The 17,890-nt window shown below is 42.6% G+C and overlaps 3 protein-coding genes across 3 annotated transcripts; 1 reads left to right on the top strand and 2 right to left on the bottom strand.

Annotated features, from left to right (window-relative positions):
• Positions 1-375: 375 nt before the first annotated feature.
• Positions 376-17,176, top strand: LOC127566154 (protein Cep78 homolog). Its single transcript, XM_052007857.1, has 9 exons — positions 376-875; positions 934-1,057; positions 13,743-14,046; positions 14,102-14,292; positions 14,352-14,528; positions 14,582-14,756; positions 14,823-15,303; positions 15,366-15,693; positions 15,746-17,176. Exons 2-9 carry the CDS (start codon positions 1,049-1,051, stop codon positions 16,385-16,387), a joined length of 2,307 nt encoding a protein of 768 aa, XP_051863817.1. The 5' UTR covers positions 376-875; positions 934-1,048; the 3' UTR covers positions 16,388-17,176.
• LOC127566152 (cadherin-23) lies at positions 1,114-12,500 on the bottom strand. The gene is given in 13 exon segments (XM_052007855.1): positions 1,114-1,388; positions 1,452-1,596; positions 1,657-2,051; positions 2,112-3,570; positions 3,637-3,818; positions 3,883-4,456; positions 4,459-4,536; positions 4,593-5,001; positions 5,062-5,857; positions 5,915-6,115; positions 6,179-7,188; positions 7,190-7,693; positions 12,225-12,500. Coding segments are annotated over 12 exon segments (5,883 nt in total). The 5' UTR covers positions 7,625-7,693; positions 12,225-12,500; the 3' UTR covers positions 1,114-1,189.
• On the bottom strand, positions 16,741-17,807 carry LOC127566155 (histone H4). The gene is made up of 3 exons (XM_052007858.1): positions 17,723-17,807; positions 17,254-17,456; positions 16,741-17,192 (listed from the first exon to the last, which is right to left on the bottom strand). The coding sequence occupies exons 2-3, from the start codon at positions 17,431-17,433 to the stop codon at positions 17,061-17,063; spliced, it is 312 nt and encodes a 103-aa protein (XP_051863818.1). The 5' UTR covers positions 17,434-17,456; positions 17,723-17,807; the 3' UTR covers positions 16,741-17,060.
• Positions 17,808-17,890: the final 83 nt, after the last annotated feature.

The raw sequence follows: 17,890 nt of genomic DNA, 5'->3' as shown, positions 1-17,890 counted from the left end.
GAACATTTCATTTTTAATTTTTTTTTCTGTAATTTACATGCATTTTTGTGATCTAATTTGTGTAATTATTATAAACGAAAAGAACTAAAACAAAAACGAAAAAAAGTATATTATGAATATAAGAACAGAATAAAAAAGAAAAGAAAGAACAACAAATACAGCTAAAACAATTTACAATAATAATTGATTGATTGATTTTATGGCAACTGCAAAAAAAAATACAACACGAATATTTTTTAGTAAAAACAAAAAAAAGCAAAAAAAAAGAAAAGAAAAACGAAAAAAAAAAACAAAATTGATTTTGACATTTCAAGGAGTTGAATTTTCAGAGACATCTGGCACTTGGCATCTGGGCAAGCTGAGTGTTTTGTGTGCGCTGTCAGAGCGAGCAGACCAGACAATCGAAATTAAGCAACACAATTTTCCGAGAACATATCAGTTCCCCAACTCTAAACACCGACCCGACTCGCGTTCAAAAAATCATAAAACCTGCATTAAAGCAATCAATCTCCATTCAAAAAAATCATTGCAAGTTACGTTGGGTTATTCTTTGTTCCTGCGCTGTGGTCAAACAATTACAAATTTCTGGCATTGCACATCAAATTATTGTTGATCTTAATTACACACAGCAAACCTGCACTACAGCATTACAGGTCAGAATACTCGGCCAATTGGCCTAAACCTCTAAGAAACACATCCAAATACAACATCCACAAAGAAGTTAGTGAAATAGTGAGCTGACGGATTTCTACATTGGGCCAAAGTAGGCTAGAGCTATTGTCTACAGATGTCTGTCTTATAAAAAACTCGTAATTCAACAAATTCATTTAATCCCAATACTTTTTCTGGCCAATTCAAGTGTTTAACCGGAAGTGGTAAGCATTCGTTAGCATTCTGATGCTGCTCATCTTTAATCCTCCCATCTTTTCTCAGCTGTACATGTATATTTATATTTTATATCTTGAAAATTTGTGCGAGTCGAAGATTGTGGTATACTCAACGGATTCATAACACCAACTCATAATCAACATCATTTTAAAGCAAGACAATGAACACAGTAAGTTTGCAAAATTGTTTGCTCATTTTGTTTTTCTCATTTATTTACATGGATCACGCTTAAGTTAGACTTAATTGTAGTAGCAACTAGGACTAAGTAGTACAATAAATAGACTGTTGAGTACTCTGGACGCTATAACTCGGTTGTCTCGAGTTTTCGCGCCAGGATTTGAGCATTATTCGTTAGCTTATCGATTTGATTGTACAGATTGAAATGCCGATTCAGATCATTAGTGTTGTTAAAGAGCTTGGCGGTGCCCTTAAGCGTTTCGTGCATATCCTGAGTGCCAACTGCTAGGAAATTGTCATCCAAAGAGTCCTGACCGCCAACGCTGTTGATAGAAATGTTGGAACATTGAGCAGATGTAATTTTATAATAATTGAGTTGGACCTACCTCAGAGTCTCTTCGGTTTTGAACCATTCGTTCTCGTAGCCCTTCAGCCAAATGGGATTGGAGCCCTGCACGCTGTGCTTATTGGTGTTGGGCACACGAGTGGCAGGTTCATGAGGATGTTGCATAGACATCGATGAGTGACCACCTGAAAATCACAAATTATATTCTAGTATTCTATTCGCAGTAGAGTGAACTTTTGACTTACGAAAGATGTTGACTTTGGCAGCTCGCAGTTGCCGTTTGTAACCTTTGCGTTGAGAGGCGCACAGCGCCAAAGTGACAACCAGCAAGGATGCCATAAATAGATTCGTAAAGATCAGCCAGACGAACATGGCACCCTTGACTGGACCAGCGGTAAGCAGCTGCGCCTCGGCAGGTTGCGTGTCCAGCACATTGAGATCTTTGAACAGCTCGTCCAGGCTCTCGATGTGCGTGTCTATTAGCTTGAGCACCTCGGATACCTCGTAGATAGAATTGTCCTCGCGCTCGACTAGATGCATATATAAATCTGTTTTTGTTTTATCTACTGAACCATCTTTATTCACATGCACCTTGATTTCGTCAATATTCACAATGGACTCTGTGATGTTGCCCAGCGTGCTGCATGGAAAATAGGATATAATTTAGAGGTATATCTGGAAAATATTCTAAGGAACTCACTCTCTAAATGTGTCGATTCTCGCTCTCAGCTCATCCGGCTGTAGGCGAAAGACGAAGCGCACCTTTTGATCCTCTCGCAGCAAATATATAAAGACATGTGCGACATCACGCATTCCTAACGAATCGTTAGCCAGCACCATAAAATCAAAGTAACCCTTCATTCCTTTCTGGGGATCAAAGTTGAGCTGCACTTCACCCGTATCCCGATCGATTAGAAACGGCGCTTTGCGCACATTCTCCAGTCCCTCAGACAGCGTTTGCCTTATCTCTCCCACCTGATAATAAGTGATCTTTGAATTGGCACCCTCATCCGGGTCTGTGGCATCAACGCTCATGAATCGCTGACCAAAGTCCGCATTTGTTGTAATGCCGCCAGTGAAGATCTTCGATCGGAAACGTGGCGGATTATCGTTGATGTCCAGCACTCGCACCTGTACTATAACAACGGTGCTGTCCAGCTTAAGCGGCTCCTCTGGATGTGCTATTCTCTCCTCTTCGCTGTAGTTTTCGTACGAAACGAGATCCGGCTCTGCGGATGATGTGGACATTTCATATTCCACATTGACTACGCGCAGTTGTCGCGAGTGCTTAATGCGATCGTAGTTGATCTTTGGCGCCTGTTGATAACCCAACTCTGGGCTGTTTAGCATGTCCAACTCGGGAAGCGTGCCGTTCGCACAATTTTCGGTGGCCTTCACATAGAGAGTAAAATTGGTAGTCAGTTCCCGATCCAATTGACGCTCCACGGTAAGCACGTGCGTCTCGGGATCGAGATGGAAATAACCCTCTTCGTTGCCGTGCAGTATAAAGTAGCACACTTGACTAGGCGCCTCATTTGGATCGTCCAGCTCCATTTCATCCTTGTCTATGGTATCGGGTAGTTTGATTCTTTCCGAGCCAGGATCCGCATGCTCCGTAAAGTTGACCGTTAGCTCGTTAACAATAAACTGTGGCTCGTAGTCGTTCACATTGCGAATGTAGATTATAAGATCGAGATCGGTACTGAGCGATGTTGGCAAACCTTGATCGTAGGCCTCGATGCGTATCTCGTGGATCTTTTGCTTGTCCCTATTCAGCGGCTCTCTAAGCAATAATTCCCCGGTGTTTGCATTCATGTCGAAAAGCTTATAGCTGCCTAACGGATCAGGTTTAAGGCGATAGCGCACCAGAGCATTCTGACCCATGTCAGCATCACTGGCATACGCTTGGAGTATCAGGCTACCCACTGTGGCATTCTCTGGCACACGAACTGTGGTATTGTGCAAGGGACGCACAAAGACCGGCGCATGATCGTTAAAGTCCGCCACACATATGTCGAGGGCATTGTGAACTATGTTGGGGGGAACTCCCAGGTCCTTTGTGGTGATGGTCAGACTATAATTTCCGAACTTGTTGCGCAGTGACCGACTGGCATAGACTTGCGCGTTCCAGGGATCCAGCTGACGCAGCTCAAAGAGACCTAAGCAATAAAGAGTGAGCTTTAATAATGGGAATTTTTTATTTCATTAATATTTATTCCGCTTGCCTTCTCGGTTGCCTTGGCTTATTGACATTTCGAGGCGGCCATTTGGCGTGGTAGCATCATCCGCATCCTTGCCCACAATGCTGGCAATGCTCTCGTGCAGTTCGTGATACTCTGTGATAAGCACACAACTCGTAGGCAAGCTAATCTCCGGTGCATTATCATTCTCATCCAATATGGTGATGCTAAAATTAGAAGTACAAAGTTAGATCAGTTTCAGTACTTACAATAATTTCTCTCTTTACTTACAACACTTGCTTGAATGCATTACGACTCTCACCCGCTAGGAAACCAAACTGATAGTTATCCCACGCCTCGATGACCAGATTGTACGAGTTCTTGGTCTCTCGATCGAGCTTGTCGGCCACAGTTAAGACCCCCGTGTCAGCATCGATAGTAAATTTGCCTTGCGAACTGATGCGATCCATGAGAAACGTGATCTTGCCAAAGTCGCCAGAGTCGGCATCAGCTGCCTGTACGGTGGCGACTCTGGTCCCAGGCTCTGCACTTTCGCTGATGGTGTAATTTTTGCTGCCTCCAATAAAGTATGGGTTGTTGTCGTTCTCATCCAACACAGTAACATAGACATCGACTAGAGCGGAACGTGGGGGCAACCCAGAGTCTGTGGCACGCACACTAAAGTTGAGCCACTGATGCTGCTCGTGATCGATTTTGTTGGCCACCACAATGGCGCCAGTTTGACCATCCAGGTGTATGAGATTTCTGTAAGCGGGATTGCCTTCCAAGGCATAGGAAATTGTACGATTTTTGTCCACGTCATAGGCCAAAACATTGGCAATCATGACGCCATTGATGCTGTTTCGGTGATGGAATGTCGATAGAAGGGCTGCCTAAACTTGGGATTGTTGTCATTCTCATCCTGTACCTGAATGCTTAAGAAAGCTAAAGAAGAGTAGTTTAGTAAGCTAGTGTTTCATATTTTAAATAGCTTAACTTACCCTCCACTATTTGTCTGCCTTTGGCTGCGGCCAAATCCTCTACGGTGATGGCCAGCTTGATGTGTTCCACTTTCTCGCGATCCAGCAGCTTGATCACTCTGAGTTGTCCTTGTATTGCATCCAATTCGAAAGCGCCCAGATAATCGTACTCGCTGATCTTCACCAGACCGCCCTCCTCGTTGCGTGCCTCGGACATCGCCGCATTTAGCTTGTAGCGCAGTATTGGATTCTGGTCGGGATCTGTCGCCTGCAGCTGATATACCAAAGTACCCACGGGTGTGTTCTCCACGATTCTTAATGCAGGCAGCTCGCCTAACAAAGGAGGTTTATTGTTCACATCTTTGATGCTGATGTTAACTGTCGCCGTGTTCATTAGTTGTGAGCTGCCCAAACCACCGTCCAGCGCAATCTACAAAGTAAAGCAGGATTTAAAGATGTGTGGGAGCGAACTAAATATGAATTAACTTACCACATTTAGCGTGTAAAGCAAGCGCTTGGTCTCCGTTAGATCGGGATCAAGATTAGCACCCTTGGCCACATAAATGACGCCCGTTTCCGAGTTGATAATGAATTTGTCGCTGGCGCCCTGCTGTATGCGATAAACGATCGCATTGTTGGGCGAAGAACCGTCGCGATCGATAGCCAGCACTTGTAGCACAGAGCTGCCACCGGGCAAGTCTTCGGGTACGGTTTTGCTGTAGAAACTCTTCTGGAAGATGGGCGGATTATCGTTGACATCTTGCACATATATGAGCACAGGCACCACGGTTGACAGCATTGGAATACCCGAGTCCCTTGCACGTATGAGCAACTCAATCTCTCGCATATCCGCATTGGCCTGACGCACATGACGCCGGTTGCTGTCCACCAGCTCCTCGTAGTCAAAGTAATGCAGCGGACGCAGCAACCCGCTCTCTGGATCGATGGTGAAATTCGTGCGATACAAACCCTCAACAATCTCGTATGTGATCTGACTGTTCTCAGTACCATTCAGATCTAGATCGCGAGCCTCCACTTGAAGTGGCGTCTCAAATTCGGCTTTGTTTTCCAGCAACTTGGCTTCGTACTGTCGCTGCAGAAAGGTGGGCGCATTGTCGTTAACATCCTGAATATCCACAATTATCTGCGCCGTGTTCCGATTGCCCTGACCCACATTATCAATGGCCTCAACGGTCAGATAATGACGTGAAATTATTTCCCGATCGAACGCTGCGCTGCCTGATGTCTTAATGGAAATAACGCCCGTTATGGAATTCAGATTTAATCTGAAACAATTATTTTATGAAAGTAAATTCGAGATAAGGATACAAAGCGTTGCTTACAAGTGCGCGATGCCGCCACGCAGATTCGTATAGCGTATGCCCATGCTGCCAAAATCTCCGGAATCCACATCCACCGCTTCTACCTTGGCAATGATCGTGCCCTGCTCGCTGTTCTCGGGCACGCCTGCATTGTAGATCGATTGTGTGAACTCGGGAAAGTTGTCGTTCTGATCGCGTATAAAGATTTGCACGTGCGCCGAACTGCAAAATAAATTATTAAAATTACACTTAAAAACATATGGAATTTATAGAAATTCAAATTACCTCCAGCGACTTGGTTCATCGATCTCGCGTGCAAATATCGTGAAATTGATCTCGACAAACTGCTCAAAATCCAGCGACTTGGAGTTTCTCACACGCAGCATAAAGTTGGCCTCATTCACCGCCAACTCGGGCACAATCTCAAACAGATCATTCGGCGGATCGAGAAACAAACGAAATGTGCCATTCTTCCCCTCATCGTGATCGAAAACAACGTTCTGCACTTCGGCATCAAGAAAATTCAGCGGCGTATTCGTCTGCGCATTTTCATTGACCTCGCAGCGATAGAGCAGCTCCCCAAAAGTAGGGATCTCATCGTTGACATCGGTCACAATGATCGTCACCTCTGTGCGCACCGTCGAAGGAACTTGTTGTGCTGCCTCTGGCGATTTGGACAGTTCTGTAGCAGTAATCCTCAATATGTGAGCACCATTCACATGATCGCTTTCCTCCTCACGATCCAGCACTGTCAAGGTGTAAACTACTCCCGTGTGGCTGTCAATGTCGAAGAGATCGTTGCCATCTAGAGCATACGCAATCGGATTGTTGATGCCCCGATCTCCGTCGATGGCACGCACTCGCAACACTTTTGTTCCCACCGGCGAGTCCTCGGCAATGCGTGCCACCGCCTGAACCTCGACAAACTCAGGCGGCTGATCCTCAATGTCCTTGACTTTGACTAAAATCGCCGCAGTTCCCGTGTTGATTGGACCCTGATTCGCCCGATCAATGGCCAGCACTCGCAGCTGATATAAGCTCTTCGTTTCATAATCCAACTGCCGCTGCAGTCGCAAGACGCCTTTGCCCTGATGCGTGGCTATGCTGAAGACATCATTATCCCCGTCCAGCTCCTGCAGATAGTAGACCACCTGACCGTAGGCACCCTCATCGGCATCGGTAGCCTCCAGAGTGCTGATGACACCCGGTGCACTGCCTTCGGGTATTTCGATGGCATTTTGATAAGGCAGGAAGATGGGTGCATTGTCGTTGATGTCCTCAACGAGAAGCAGGAAAGCTCTGCGTCACGTAGTTGTGATCGCTGTAGTGACTGTCAGTGAGTGTGAGCACTATCGCATACTCGTCCTGTGTCTCACGATCCAGCTCTTTGGCCAGAAATACTTTCGCCTCGTTTCCGCCTTTATTTTCAATGCGAATGATTTCGCTGTCGTGTGAATTCCGCTTCCCAAAAGTCAGCGGATCGTTGTCGGGATCGTAGCCCTTTAATGTGTAAATATGACTTCCCGCCTGCGTCTCGGGACTTTCTTTTAAGCGGAGAACAATCTCCGACTGTCCATCGATGGCAAAACGCGGGGGACGATTCGAGGATACACTTAACACAAAGGTTGTGAGTACGATGAGTGCGATCCCTTTTAAGCGCACCTTCTTGTAGCCCATGCTGGCGATCACTTTGTGGTCGGATTTGGACTGTTTCTCGAATTCGTTGTGCATTTGTGACGATGGTGATGTTGATGAAGACAACTGTTGTCGACTCGTTACTCGTAGCACATGGCCAGGCACCTAGCAAATAGACAAAACTGTGTGTTACAACTCGTATGTGGAGTTAACCCATTTTAGTTGGCTGCCTTCCAAGCCCCAATGTCATTAAAATGTGTCCAAATATTTAGCGAGTCATGTGTACGATCTTGTGCCTTATGACCTTAAAACAGTTTCGCTTGAGAAATCCCAAGTACGGCAACCTAATAAAATTTACAAATGAGTGCGAGTAAAAACAACATAGAACTGGCATTAAACGAGAGGAAGAGAGAGAAGGTAGCGACTGTCAGATACCCTAGTTAAGTGAATACGTAGTAGCTACAAATTATATTTGTTTTTAATTTTGAATAGTTTTCTACATCTTCTTTACATCAATTATTTTTACCCTTTTAGAATTATGTTGATATTCAATTAAGATAATTTTCTGGTAATGATCTTGCTCGTCTTTCTTGGAAAAATCATAATACCCCTCATAAACTCGACTACCTATTTAACAACTAGACCTCTGTAGAGCTAACTGCTTTGTTGGTTATGGTTCTAGTTCTAGTGCTGTTGCTGTTGCAACATCGTAAAGTCCAGAATGGTAAAAGTCGGACAAACGTTTCTTAATGGTACCAGTTACATATACAACACAGGGTTGTGGCATTATCCGATGTGGCTGATTGCACGTTCTGCTCTTTTTTTGGGAAAGTTTTATGTGCAAATTAACGAAACCTTTACAAATGATTTCTTTCATCTGTGCGGAATTCCGGCAGATGAAATTTTATTTGCTGAATGTTTAACGAGCGTTACGTTTAGTTAATTTCGGATTAAGTTATTGTGGTTATTAATCCAATATTAGATCTGACTCTGATCGAAAATTAATTTTTTTTGACATATGTAAAAAAGTTTCTTTGTTTGTTTGATATATTTTTAGTTAATTCGCAATTCATATATTTCGTCAAGATAAGAGCGTGGGGATTTCAAAGCCACTGCAGCTTGTAATTGAAATGCGTGTGAAAATGTATCTCAATGCGCTGCCATCAGATACAGATACAAATGCAGAGTTGAGTTGAGCTGGTATCATTACCTGTCTGTGGGCTTATTAACGCAAGAGTTTGCCATTGTCTCGAGTGTTGACTTTATCTCCGAGTTTTGTTTGCTCATTAAAATCGTAACAACAAGTGGCAAGTAGCGAGCAGCAAGTGGCAGGTCCATCTACCCGGGTGGATAGTTCATTGATTTCACAATTGCAAAATATTGTAATTTCTATTTTCCAGCAATTTGTGAGCACAGCGCTCGTTAACGTTTCTCCCCGCCAATTGATTTGTATAACAGTCGAAGGCGAGTTGCAATTGCAGATACAGATTCGAGTTGACAGCAAACGACGGCAGTTCATTACCATTTGCGTGTTGCATCAACCTCTTGTGGCAGGCGCGGCCTATTCGAGTACTCGTATTTATGCTGTGTTGAAAAATCATAGACAAGGTCGTTTATGAATTTCCAAACGTTATTTTAAGCGCGGCCTCGAGCCACATCAGCTACAGATCATAATTCCATTTGCGTCTGGAGCTGCGGATTTCGCTTTCAACAGCAAGCAGCCGGAGCCACATGCCACATGCAACATTTTCTTTTTTATTATTTTGATATTAGTATTTAGCGTTTATTCAGATGCTCTCCTCAGAGTGGCTGCCTCTTGCGGTAATTATGTATTTATGGCCAACGCTTTTGTGTAACGCTTGGCAATTGGGTTGTTTGGTCAGTTGCTCTTCACCATTAAACGCCGCATCGAATGATGAATGAGAGACGAGGAGAAGGGTGAAGGGGCAGGCAAGGCTTGTGTGTTTATTTATAATTTCATGCTGCAATGATTTCCACTGCGATTTGAGTACTTTTAATAACAGCTAACGTAAAAATGCTGGCAATTTGGGTTATCAATCTTAATGATATCGACACATTCTATATGAAAGTTATATAGACTACGGTCGCTATGTTGAGTAGACATCTGTGATTTATCTCTTTATATATATTTGTTCATTATAGTATTCTTCTATAGCCACTGTCATTACGCATAAGCTCACTTACAAGTTTCACTTTAATTTCAATTATACAAAAAAAGTTCTTTATGCGCTGTTGACAGCTTTAAGCGCTATAGAAAGTTCCCGAAATTAAGTGAATTCCATTAAAAATAATGTCATAATAAGTAGAATATCTTGGAAGAAGTGAAACAAGCCAGAAAACGAAATTCATTAAGCAGAATCACCTTAATGAAAATGTATCTTTTAGATAGATAACTCCTTTAAAGAAATAGTAGCTATCTTAATATACATTTGTGTTGCTTTTGCAATTCATACAAATAACTGTAAACGGTATCATCGCTTTTGTCTAAATTAGCTTAGTTTAGTCATATTTTTGACACTTATTGCCTCAATTTGTGGCTCGAATCTCTCACTCTCTTTTGCCAGCTATAATATATAACATGTAGGCAATTTTCCACAAGGCGAAAACTGCAAACTTACTGAATTAAAACAAATTAATAAGTTATACCCGAAGTCAAGCGTTTTGGCTTACACACATTTCCCTTAATTTATGTAAGCGACAAGCAAAGGAAATGGCTTCAAGTCAGAAACCATGACGATGTCGCTTTTCCTCTGTAGTACTCTACAACGAATATTAGTAAAAGCTGCGTAGGAAACGCGTGACATGGCTGAAGTTTTTGCTCTTAGCCAAAAGTCGCAGACGGACCTTCAACTTTTGGCCAAATATTCACGCTTGGCATGTTCTGACCCCAAACTCTCCAGAGCGACGACTTGCGACTCTCCTCGACTTCAACTCCGATCATAGCTGCTGTCAAAAGTGAAATTTTGCATAAAGTATTTCAACAATTGGCAGCAGCGCAATTTATGTATCTTACAGATACATTTCGATTGTGCGGTTTTGCAGGTAACCACAACAACACGATAAAAATGCCACGGAAATCCTAATAAACAATAAAATTTGTGCCTGCCAATGCTGCAAGTTTTCATTCCCCCAATTGCAGTCAAAGTCTCGGCTTTGCATCGTCTTGGGAGTGGAGTTCACATGGAGGCACTTAAATTCACTTAATTAAAAATATGCTAAACCCGGCTTACGGCTGAGGCGTTAGAGCTGAAATTGAAGTTGTCTTTGTGACCAATGTTGCCTTCAGTTTCCGGTTGGGTCCACGACCCAACTGCGAGCTGAGAGCTGCGAGCTGTGAGTTGAGCGAGCGGTTGAGCAAACAAATGAGCTTATGGCTCGACTACTCCAATTTGAACACTTCCTCCCCCATATTAGGGCCCTTTCTGTTGTCATGCACATCGATTCCAAAACGTGGCTGACAGTCAAGTTCAACGCCAGCAGCAGCAGTGGCAAACAATTGTTATAATGTTGATTGTTGTTTTTGCTGTCGCTGACAAACAAAAGAGCTGCAAGTTCGAGGGAACAAGGGATGAGGAGGGAACCGGGAGCTTGAAGCTACTATGTACAACATGCAGCTTCGTTGCGGTAGCTTGATTTTTGAGTCATAGCCAAGAGTTCAGTTCAACTGGAGCTAAAGGGGCCCGCATCGCATCCGCATCACTTTCATGGTAATGTGCGTAATCGCTTTACACAGAGATACATATGTGATGTATTTGTATCTGTATCTATGCCTGGTGTTGGTGCTATATCTGTATCTCCTAAGTAAATGCCGCCGACAGCATAGCTAACTGAATCTTCGTTACTTGCACGAGCTGCTGGTGTCGAAACTAATCTGCCCGTTACAGTTCAGCTCATTTTCTAGCCTCAAGTATTTGCAAACTTGTTGTTAGTTGGTCTTGGAGGAGCAAGCACGTCCTTGGCTACACAGCTTGACCTTCTTTGTTTGTAACTGTTGCTCTTTAGTGAAATATTCAATTTGAAGCCAATAGAATATGTATTTATTTTGCTGCTTTTCTATTATGTTTGCCTATGACTCTTAATTATTTTTTGTTATTATCTTTTCTGTGAATGCTACTTAATTTCTATGGAGTTAGTGCATATTTTCTCTTTGTTCAGATGTAATTTCTTCCAGAAGAAAAGCTCAGCATATGTGTCTTTGCTTGTATAAAAATGTATCTCTTTGTTTTAATAGGAATATTTTATGAAAGCCAATTAAGAAGTGATATATTACTTTGACAATAATATTGATCTAAAAATATGTATATAAAACAAGTACTATATCTATTTGTTGAGTGTGTGTTTTACGAGTGTGGTTCAAAAATAAAGACAACAAAATAGAGATGTCGCTAACGTGCTTTACTCCTATTCGGTTTCAAGTTTATGACCCTAAATTATTTCCTGATTAATACCGTATGCATAGTGTAATAATATGTGTAATACTATTCCAATTTGCGGGTCACTCAACTGCAGTTCTATCCCTTCTTTTTGCCTTCAGCCTAACCCTAATTACTTGCATATTCGCGTTAAGGTTTTGGATGGGTAAACAAGGACCTTCTGCAAATACCCCCAAGCCTTAGCATTCCTTTAGCTTGCACTTCAGAAGGGTCGAAATTTTGCTCGTCATATTGCAACTTACCCTCTGCTTTTGTTTGGCCTGCAGTCTAGGCAGAATATCAAGTATCCGCAGCTGCAGAACGAATCGGCAAATCAACCAGCTGACGGTCTTCTTTCGGCTTTGACGATTAGTTTTTAGCAGTGACACATTTGAGAAGGGTTCTCCGATGGTTTCAGTGTACTAGACGGCTTGTTACTGGTAATTAGGCAGAAGTCAAAAACCTCGCACACACTCGAAACACACTCGCACTCACTTAATGAAAACGTGTCGCTAGAATTGGGCAATGCACGAAGCGGAACTCGCAGTTGTCGCCGTTATTTGGGTTAGAATTAAAAAAGAAGATCACTTTAATGGCACTTTAAACCGAACACGACGCTGGGATTTGGAACGTGCCGCGCTCTTGGCCCTCTGTTAAATTTCCAAGTGTTAACTGAACCGCACTGGACTGCACTATTGAAAAAAGACGACGCACGAAAGACGTTACTTTTCTCTCTACTCCACTTTACTTCCGTCGACACGTTAAAAACGCAGTTGTGTGTGCTTCAAACGTCGCTTCACGACTGACAACGGACCTGGCTTAAATGCGAGCTTCAGCCGGTGTGCGCTATGGCGATTGAGCCATCGTCATCGTCGTGTTGTTGTCGTTGTCACCGACAACCCCCGGCAGCAACGAGTGGACGAACGATTGCAATGCAATGCTGGCACGCGAGTAATTACCGGAGCGTGAATTCCAGCGCCGTGAGCATTGGCATTGTCTGTAGTCGATAGAGCTTGGAGTAGTGAAGAGGGAAGCAGAGAAGAGTGGCGGAGTATTCAGTTACTAGCTGGTTTGTTTACATTTTGCAAACAGTGTAGCTAACACGCGGGAGAGCTCTCTTTTGTGAGCTGGAAGAGTTGGCGCTTGGAAATGCGAGTGTCAACGGAAATACAAACAGTCTGAAGGTTAAAGAGAGTCATTAGCGGGTGGATCGTTGAAGCTGCTAAATTTTATAAAAGAGAACTTTATTCATTCATTATTTCGGCACTGTTACGATTTTGTCACATACTTGTACGATTTTTCAAGTATCTATAAGATGCAGAAGTATCTTAAGACTCAAAAGTGCCTCCAAAATTCAAGAGAAAATGTCTAAGATACATAAGTATCTTCAAGTTAGAAAAGTATCTCTTAAATTTAATCTTAAGCTAAACAAATTTGTCCAGATAATGAGAATATATCTATGCTGGATTTTGATTTTTCTCTAGCGTAAATACAAATTGAATCTGTCTGGTTTATTTTCATCTATTTTAGGGCAAATTTTCTAATTTTTTCCTTTATAATAATAATAGCAAAGTTTTCAAGAAAACTTAATATTATATTGCTCTTTGTATATAATAAAGATACAATAGTTTTAAAATTATTAGCATTTTGCATATGCTTTCTCTTAAGACTTCTTACATCTAAGTTGAGCAATTTTCGTAGTAACTTCATCTTATCGTAAATAAATTCATGGAAATTTGTCAATATTTATAACAAATATTCGAATCTGCTTTATTTTACAGAAAATGCCTCTGATTCGTGGTCGGGACACGATCGCGGTGGCAAAGAAGCCGAGTGTGACGCTGCCACCCGTGGTGAAAAAGTCGAGCAAGAGTCGTTCGTTTCACTTCCGTTATCTGGAGCTATGTCGTGCCAAGAATATAACACCAGTGCCCAATATACGCGCCAATGCAAATTCTACAACCACTCTAGAGCTCTGTGGTGATAAGCTGGGTGTAAGTGAATGGCTGCTGATTATCGATGCTCTGCATCATGATCTTGTCCTGCAGACGCTAATCTTGCGCATGCGACGCTCCAATGGCAATAGTGAGTACGATGATGAAAGTTTCAAAAGGTTAACTAATATGAGTCTTTTGCTTAGATATTGTTTTACCAATTGACACTGAGAATCGCGCTCGACTCTTTCGCCAGAAGCCGGTGATCTACACACGTTTCATCTTCAACAGTCTCGTGGAGGCGATTGTCAACTGTGTGAAGAGCAACAAGAATCTAACTGTATTGAAGCTGGAGGCGCTGCCGCTGCAGGACAGCTATATAGAATGCATTGCAAAGGTAAGTTAGCACTTTAAATATATTAGATACTATTTCATTCCTTTGCCTTGCCTCTCTAGGCTCTGGCTTCCAATGATTGCCTCAAGGAATTGAGTTTTCAAAAGTCCTTTATTGGTGACAAGGGATGCGCCGCAGTCTGCAGCACTGTCAAGTACTTGAATCACATCGAGACTTTTAATCTATCCGAATGCAATCTAGGTCCAAAGGGCGCCGAACACGTTGCCGATATGATTAAGGTGAGCTGATTTTAATTTTGCTTGATCAGCTAAAAAAAATTTCTTGTCTGCAGATGCAAAAGATTTCGCGTTTCTCTGAGGGCTGGGAGAAATCGCTGCGCTACCGCAGCGTGGATGTCAATTCAATTGCCGGACTGCGTCACATTGCGCTCTCCAATAATCCGATCATGGGCGATGATGGTCTGCGTCTCATAGCCGAGGTGCTCAAAGAGGATGCCTGGGTGCAGAGTAAGTAAACCTCTTATTTGAATTGTAATGTTGACGACGATTACAGCTTTAAAACTTACTCCTCAGCTATGGAGATGGAGAGCTGCGGCCTCACAGATCGTGGCGCCAATATGATACTCGAGTGTCTAGCTCTGAACAACGCCATCACCGAGTTCAATATACGCAACAACGATGGCATCAGCAAGTTCCTGATGCGCCAGATACGCGATCATCTCGGCAAGGAGGACGAGGAGAAGCTCAAGGAACCGCAGTACGATCTCAGCTGCGTAAATGGATTGCAGAGCTTGCCTAAAAACCAGAAATATTCAGTCTCGCAACTGCTCAATCACACCAAGACTCTGGAGGAGCAATTGTCCTTTGAGCGCACTTTGCGCAAGAAGGCCGAAAAGCTGAATGAGAAACTCAACCAGCAGCTGCTGTCCCAAGGTCCTTGCTCACCACAACCACATCCACAACCACAGCAGCAAGAGAAGCTCATCGATGGCGCTAAGATACCCAAGGGTTACATGCTGGTCAAGGGCGATGAGCTGCAATCGTTTATCAAAAAGTAATTATGCTGGGACTGTCTCTATACTCCTCTTACTTATTCACTGCATTTTTCCCAAACAGCACTCAGAACTATTCGCCATCGTCGGCAGCGCAATTCAATCACTTGGTCAACAGCGCTGTCACTAGTCCAGAGACAACACCACGTAGCGACAACACAACGCTGCGCAATCAGCTCAGCAGGCAGATGCATCAGCAACAACAGCATCAACTCGTTGAGATGGACGAGACCGAGGAGACGGCAATGGCAAGTGAGCCTCAACAACAGCCACGCCAGATTCTGCATGTCCGCAAGGTGCGCAGCGAGATGAAATACGTGGAAACGTACTCCAAGGATAACTCCAAGAAGCGCGAGTCTAAGTCGGATCACGAGTTTGCCAACGAACGCGATGTGAGTAGCAAATCCCAAAAGATTAAAGCAACATTTATCAACTCTTCCACAGTTTAAGCTCAATCCCAATGTGCAGTTTGAAATGGACATTGGTGACAGCGCGATGATCAATCCGCAGCAGCATAATCGCATACGCTGCGAGGTGCGTGAGGATATGGAGCAGGAAATGCTGCAGGAATCGTACAACGCACAATATAGCAATGAGTGCATTGGCGACGGAGTTGAGAACAATCGCAAGCACAAGGAGAAATTCAAGAAACGCATGAATGCCATGGGTCAGAGCCACATGACACAGTTCATGGACGAGTTGGAGCGTAAGATTAACAGCAAGTCGTCGGGGAAAAAGCGCCACAAGTCCAAAGTGCCCACGAATGCAGCTGAAAGCTACAACAACGAGAAACAGGGCATGAACATGAAAGTTGACTCCTACATGCCCATCATGGAGGACATGCCCGAGGGTTCAGAGGAGAATAGCTCAGCCTCGGATGGCGACAATTCCGAAGATATGCCACAAGGTCAGGGTCAGAGTCAGGGATATACGACTGCACCCATGAAAGTGTTTGTGAGGCGCACACGCTCCGTAAACGAATCCTCCATGGATCAACTCGATGGCGAAGAATCAGAGGAGACCATTATATCGCCACGTTCGGTTTATCTAGACATTCAGAAGAAGAAAAACGAAGGCAATCATTGATGGCAATGCCAAGTCAACTAACAGCAGGCAGGATTGTTTTGAAACTGGAAATTAAATGGTCCCAGTGTAGCTCTCGAAAACAAACTTCTTTGGTTTGTTAGCACATTATTAGCTTAACCGGACTGAGGCCAAAATTTTCAGTAGTAATTTGAAAAGATCCTCCTTTTACAATTATAAACAAAGACATTTGGCATGCATTGCTTTGAATTGTATGGAAATAATGTTTACACACAATCTTCGTTCAGGACAACATACATACAGTTAATTGAGAAATAAAAAATATGTGATTTAAGTGGTTTTGTTAAATCTGTAACCGATCTAATAAATTCCACGACTTATGAGCAAAATATTCGTTGTAAGTTGAGATTGCTATTGTGTTTTGTGCCTTCTACATATTACGATTTATTGGCATTTAGATTTTTTTTAAGTGTCTGCAGATCTCTAATTTATGCAAAGTACAATACAAGTAATTTATGTTTATAATAATATATGGAATATTCTGTTTGTTTGTCAATACATTTTGTAATTGCTACTGCTTAAGTGTTGCTCAAATATTCAAGATTAAGTAGATCGAGAGGATTAAATACGTTGTGTTACAATAGTAAATATAGCGATTATTTCCAATCATACGCGTCACAATTACTTTATTAGTTTTCAAATTGGACGATGCAGTTTAACCTCCAAAACCGTAGAGAGTACGTCCTTGACGCTTCAAGGCGTAGACCACATCCATAGCAGTGACGGTCTTACGCTTGGCGTGCTCAGTGTAAGTAACGGCATCACGAATAACGTTTTCCAAAAACACCTATAAAATTGATGTATTTGTTAATATTGTATCTCATAATGGAGGAGGAAATAATGCTTGCCTTGAGCACACCACGGGTTTCTTCATAGATCAAACCGGAGATACGTTTGACGCCACCACGACGAGCCAGACGGCGAATAGCCGGCTTGGTAATACCCTGGATGTTATCACGAAGAACCTTACGATGACGCTTGGCGCCTCCCTTTCCCAATCCTTTGCCACCCTTTCCGCGACCAGTCATCTTGATAAATTTTTAAGTTTGCGCTACAAAGAAAGCAAAGATCAATTACCGTGAAAATTTAATAGAGAATTGCTACAACGCAAAAACAGGTTAGTCCAATGGAACGCCATTTTTTTTGTATAGACATTTATATATGTAAAAGTGCACAGACGCTAACTTTCGACAATTTTTAATAATTCCCTCATTGCGAAGCCACGTATACTTACTACTATAGTTCACTTAAATTAATAACAAAATAATCTTCGCAAACAATTTGTTATTAAATTATTGTGAAATAAATTCAACCTACCTTTTCAACAAATTGTCTGAAATTAAATGCAGTGTGGCTGCAGCTTTAAATACAAAAAAATCCCCTGCAATATTTATCAAAATAAGTCACCCTGTGCTACTACTCAATTTTGATTTAACGTTACATTTTAAGCAACTTATATTTTATTTTGAAATCAACTTTATTTTT

This window comes from Drosophila albomicans, chromosome 2R, assembly GCF_009650485.2.
Source record: "Drosophila albomicans strain 15112-1751.03 chromosome 2R, ASM965048v2, whole genome shotgun sequence".
Lineage (NCBI taxonomy): Eukaryota > Metazoa > Arthropoda > Insecta > Diptera > Drosophilidae > Drosophila > Drosophila albomicans.
This window is presented reverse-complemented; position numbering and strand designations above follow the sequence as displayed.